The sequence below is a fragment of the Frankliniella occidentalis genome, unplaced genomic scaffold (genome assembly GCF_000697945.3).
Source record: "Frankliniella occidentalis isolate FOCC.00 unplaced genomic scaffold, Focc_3.1 Scaffold67, whole genome shotgun sequence".
In the NCBI taxonomy this organism is placed as follows: domain Eukaryota; kingdom Metazoa; phylum Arthropoda; class Insecta; order Thysanoptera; family Thripidae; genus Frankliniella; species Frankliniella occidentalis.
In genome coordinates this window covers 17,106-22,439 of record NW_026267197.1, presented here as the reverse complement: position 1 = coordinate 22,439, position 5,334 = coordinate 17,106, and the positions used below count along the sequence as shown (strand labels likewise).

Sequence of the window (5,334 nt, the reverse complement as noted above, 5' to 3'; positions counted from 1 at the left end):
CCTCCCCCTGGAATGAGTCAAGATCCAAGATCCAAGCCGAAGCCGACCGCCAGCCTATGTTTTGTCAATACAGTTCTGATATTTGCGTATCAAGCATCTTTTGAGACAACACCTCAGGCTCAGTTAGTGACGCGCAATATCCCGTCCGAGATTCATGTCTGTTTTAAAGTAAAACCAGTTTGCCGATCGAGGGGCCCAAAGGGGCCTATATAGCAACAAAATGTCGACCGCCCTGCTAGCCTTCATCGCCGTCATCTTATGCCTCCTCTTTCGAATCCTGAACGTTAACAGCCATGCCGAAAAGCCTGCCCTGTTCTGTAAGGATATGGACTTTCTCGAGACCGTGTCGAAGATATCCTCTGTCGTCCAGGAACCGTAAGTTTCCATTACTCTAGTTTCAGGGTAGCGTTCTTTTGAGGTTGGGAAGCAGGCCGTTTTGTGCCTTGGTCAGTTTTCAAGGTTGGTGCTGGACACATCCCACGACCTTGTTTTACCAAATTTGTCCATGTATAATTTTAGCAGTTCCCCTTAGGAAATGGCTGTTACAATTGATTTACTTTCGGCATCAGAAATTTAACCCCCGATATATACTTCTAGATTGTTCCATCTATATGAACAACTTATTTTTCTTTAACTCACATTTAGCCTTTTTTCAAATACATTTTTTTTTTAAATTTAATTTTTAGGTATATTCCTACAAGACTGTGGGGCTTTAGTGGACATGTCCAAACTGTAGTACACAGTATACTTGGACGCTTGAAGTGTCCGTGGCCTATTGGTGAACGGTGCTGCCTTCATCTCCCTGACGGATCAACTCTTACCTATGACTTATACCAGCCCCTCAACCAAACTTTTGAAGGTAAAGTAACTAGTTATATATTTTTTGAAATCATATGAGTCTATTTAATTTTAACTGAATCGTCCTCACACTTGGATGTTTTGCCTTGTAAAAAAAATTATGAAGAGATATGTTATTGCCTTTTCAGATGATGTTACCCTAGCAATTTGTCCTGGCATAGGCAACACATCAGAAAGTGTTTACATTCGTACTTTTGTGCACTATGCTCAATGCCATGGTTATAGGTGTGTGGTATTAAACCATCTAGGTGCATTAAGCAGTGTTGCCGTCACTGCCCCTAGAGTCTTCACTTATGGTAAGATTTCATATTCAATCACTAAGGGTCTGCTTTACCTAAAACAATTTAATTTTATATCTTGGTTAATTTTCCAGGCCATACTGAAGATTTTCATTCTATGGTTTGTAGTTTGGTATCAAGGTACCCTGGTACAGAAGTTGTTGCAGTAGGCTTTTCTCTTGGAGGCAATCTTGTTACAAAGTATTTTGGAGAATCTGACAAAACCATACCAGCCAACATCATTGGTGGCATTTCTATTTGCCAGGGTTATTGTGCTATAGAGTAAGGATTTATTAGTCTAAATGTCTGATTGTACTTGATTTGCCTCATTGATTTTCTAATGAATCTCTTCATTTTCAGTGGTAGTTCATATCTTCTGAATTGGCAGAATTTTCGCCGTGTGTATCTGTATGTGATCACTGAAACAATGAAAAGTATCATCCTCCGTCACCGCAATGTCCTTCTGGCTGAGCCCATTAAGAAAGCCTTTGGTCTCAATGAGAGAGATATTGTTGCTGCTGCTACCTTACCAGAACTTGATGAAGCATACACAAGGTTATTGTGGTTTCTTTTTTCCTTTCATGTAGCCGATTTCCTTTTGGATTTTTTTTAACCAAGACTGCTTATATACATTTTTTTCAGGAAAGTTCACAATTTTAAATCAGTCACAGAAATGTATCGCTGGAGCAGTTCAAAATACTACTTCCATAATATTAAACTGCCAATGGTGTTCATCAATGCTCGTGATGATCCTATTGTTCATGAAAATATGTTAGAGTCTGTTCGAGAATTTGCTTGTAAGTCAAAACAATTACTGGTCTGATCAATTATCATGAAGTCATGTATTTTTTTTGTTAATTATCATTTTTTTATTTTGTTTGTTTTCTAGCCAACCATCCCAAAATTCTCTATGTGGAAACTGCTCATGGTGGTCACCTTGGATTTTATGAGGGAGGCTTCATTCATGCAAACCCGGTGACTTGGCTGGATCGATCTGTTGTTAGTCTCATTGGGTCTTTGGTTTATGCTCACTCTGAAAGTAAGCTCAAGTTCTCATCAGGTGTCCACTGAACATAATATTTTGATCAGCTTTTTGGGGGGTTTTGAGATTTTTAAGTTCTGCAAGAGAACATTATGCATTTACTAAATAGTTACTGAGATTACATTACCAAAGCATAATACATATATTGCATTCCAGTCAAAATGTTCATTACTAAGAACTATTTATTTACCAGTTTTCTTATCATTGTCTTTTTCTTGTATCTAGGTTCAAGTTTATCTCTTGTTTTTGAGAGTAGGTAGCTATTAATCAACTTTTGATTCCTTTTGGAAGCAAAGGGAAAAGTAGTCTGCTCTTACTTTCTTGTTTACCATCCACTGTTTTTGCATTTTAAAAAAATGTCTTCATTTCTACCTTAAGAGGTTTTTTAGGTAATGACATCTTGTTTCTTATGATTCTACTACTCAGCTATCAAACTACTCTTAGTGGTGACATTTTGACTGACATTATTATAAAATACATTTGAATTCTTCACAGCAATATGATGTGGAAGCTTTTGGTGCTTGCTTGATCTCACCGAATAATAGCAACCGTATTCATTTCATAATTATATCTTATATTGCTTCAAGGGATATTTTTGGGGCCATTTGTTTTGACATATATTGGTGAGGTGAAGAAGTTGTTGGTAGTTTTTCCAGAAGACAAGCCAAGCCATGTAGGCCAACACCTGCCATAAACAACCAGTTCTGTTTCGCCAGGGGCTGGTTATGGATAACTGCTTTGTTTTAATCCATTTTTATCATTTTCATTGGGTGTAACATTTAAAAATTGTTCTTAGTAGTTATTACAATACTTCATGTACAATTTTATGTGCACGTAACCGAAGTGCTGGTACACTTCCCTGGATGCACCGTTGTACTGTACTATGTTTGTTGTCCTTTTCTTTTCATTGATCTTCCATTTTTGCTCATCCAGAGCCATTCAAATCAGAGAAATTTAGCCCCTGTCTTCATAGTCTTTTTCTGATGTACTCCAGTGCGTCCTCTATTCCATTTGACAACAGACAGTTTGGTGATCTGTCCATTCCTCATGTACCATTTTCTAGTTAAATGTGATACAGTTTAATATGTGTACTTTCATTTGCTGATGATCATTTTTATGTCTTTAAAATAGTGATATGATATAAGACATTTTGACTATGTTTGTGTATCAAAAACAACTGATGTTCTGATGTTAAATTAAGTAGACAATTAACTTTTATAAGTTATTTAGAGGACAAGTTTTTCTTGGAGGATGTAATAATTGAAACTTTATTGGTCCGCCTGAGATTTCAAAATGCCAACATGTAAAAGTATGGGATATTATGGTTGTAAGTGTGTTTCGACTTCTGTATGGAGAGTGATGCCATCATTTTAACTGGATGCAAGTTGATCTGCTCAATCCATCTTTTTAAAAACTTTCTGGTCTCAAATCATACAAATATAATTAATATGTTTGCATAGTCAATCAACTTAAATAAAGGTTGCTATATTGATTTACTCTGCATGAGAGAATTCTTAGCTCTAATCTTTTTGACTGGCATTTGAAGATGTTTTTCAAATTTGACTAAGTGAAAGCTGTTCCCTTTAAGAGATGATTTAAAAGGAATGGACTGAGTGAGATCATCTGTTTCCAATTTTGTGCTGGTAATGAAGTTTTGGGATCTTATCATAATATTATACCAATGTTGGTGAATAACCTAATCTTACATTTTATTACGAATAGATTTCTCAAGGACTGATTAGTATCAGATTTCTAAAAGTACTTAAGTGTTGATGTTGTGCACACGATCACAGGCTACCTAGAGAGATCTGTGACTGGACTGGACGTGGCTGCTTATGCATTATTGCTCAGTCTGAACTTCCTGTACTGTTACAGACAATATTTCTCAGTTAGCTTGGTGAATAGTGAAAATGCTGTAAGTGAGAGCAATGATGAGTCAAACTTTATTCTTTCTTTTTGGCCTTGGCTTTTGAAGCTTAAACCCATAAATCTTTTATTTTAGTACCATATCAAAGTCATCCAACTTTTAGTTTCTTGTTTACATTATTTCACAATGTGATATTCACTGCCCTTTGGGGCTTGTTTCTGAATAGCATTTATAAGTTTAGATAGGAGTTTGTTTTGCTTTATTTTCAATGTCGATGTTTTAAAATTGGTCTTTGGTTTTGTGTTCCTTATTCTAATTGGAGCTCATTACTTTAATTATATGGAAGACCATTTGGTATGGTTGTGAGATACAAGCAGCAGGCAAAGGGGAAATTCCTTTACGGGGTATTTAATATATATTACATGTCTTTAGTAACAAGAAAGACTCTGAAGGTCATTTTTACCATGCTACTTGAAATATCAGAAAGTAAAGCAGCTAATCTAATCTTTAGAACTTATTGGGCATTGTTGTTTTTGTTTTTGTCTGCAGTTGTTTTAAAAATCCTGCTTCAGATTCATGCCAAAATAAGTGCATTTCTAGTCCATGATTTATTTATAATGTTGTCAGTAAAATTATTTTATTTAAAATACTAACTTTTATTTATCTTGCATAAAAGAACCCAACTATTCTTTTTGAATGCTTCAATTGTTAAGAATCTTAGCTTCCAATTCTTAGTGTTAAATTTTGGATATTACTGTAAAGGGGCTTGGTAGATATGACAGGGACACCTGGTTTTGTTGGACCTTCTGTTGGTAGTAAACAGGTTTGCACATTCCTGACCAGTATTTTAACTTTTAACCCACTCTTATTCAGCACAAAAAGCAGCACTTTTAAGCTGCACTTGGAAAAAATTTCCTCTTTACCATAATTCATTTACATTTCAAGTGTTATTCAAAATATGAATTGTCTTTTTTAAAGGAAATCTTGCGTTTGTCAATTGGACTGTTGCAGTATTAGGGAATTTTATTTCCTGTTCCTTTTTGTGCCAAAAGCTATATCATTTTCCTGGAGAGTTCTGTACTCTCTCTTCCTCTGTGTAGTTTAGTGAATATTATCAAATATCTTACCAAGTCCCTACCTAAAACATTTGGTGGAAAAATCATGCTTGTGATAATCATAACACCTTTTGTACTCTCCATCTTTTCAGATGAATTGAATCCTTAGTTGAATTGTTTAAGGGTGAGATTTCGAATTCGATTTATACATTATTTTGATGAGATTGTTTGTAT

The 5,334-nt window shown here is 35.4% G+C and overlaps 1 protein-coding gene across 1 annotated transcript; it reads left to right on the top strand.

Annotated features, from left to right (window-relative positions):
* The first annotated feature begins 6 nt into the window (after nt 1-6).
* On the top strand, nt 7-5,324 carry LOC113213254 (abhydrolase domain-containing protein 2). Its single transcript, XM_026432262.2, has 7 exons — nt 7-375; nt 687-859; nt 987-1,154; nt 1,232-1,418; nt 1,497-1,691; nt 1,779-1,933; nt 2,026-5,324. Exons 1-7 carry the CDS (start codon nt 221-223, stop codon nt 2,205-2,207), a joined length of 1,215 nt encoding a protein of 404 aa, XP_026288047.1. The 5' UTR covers nt 7-220; the 3' UTR covers nt 2,208-5,324.
* The last annotated feature ends 10 nt before the right edge of the window (nt 5,325-5,334 follow it).

Bases quoted from the DNA above. Each gene is read 5' to 3' on its own strand.
- LOC113213254 (XM_026432262.2), top strand. From the start codon at position 221: ATGTCGACCGCCCTGCTAGCCTTCATCGCCGTCATCTTATGCCTCCTC. The intron at 1,419-1,496 runs GTAAGGATTTAT...CTTCATTTTCAG, and splicing joins CAGGGTTATTGTGCTATAGA to TGGTAGTTCATATCTTCTGA. The intron at 1,934-2,025 runs GTAAGTCAAAAC...TTTGTTTTCTAG, and splicing joins GTCTGTTCGAGAATTTGCTT to CCAACCATCCCAAAATTCTC.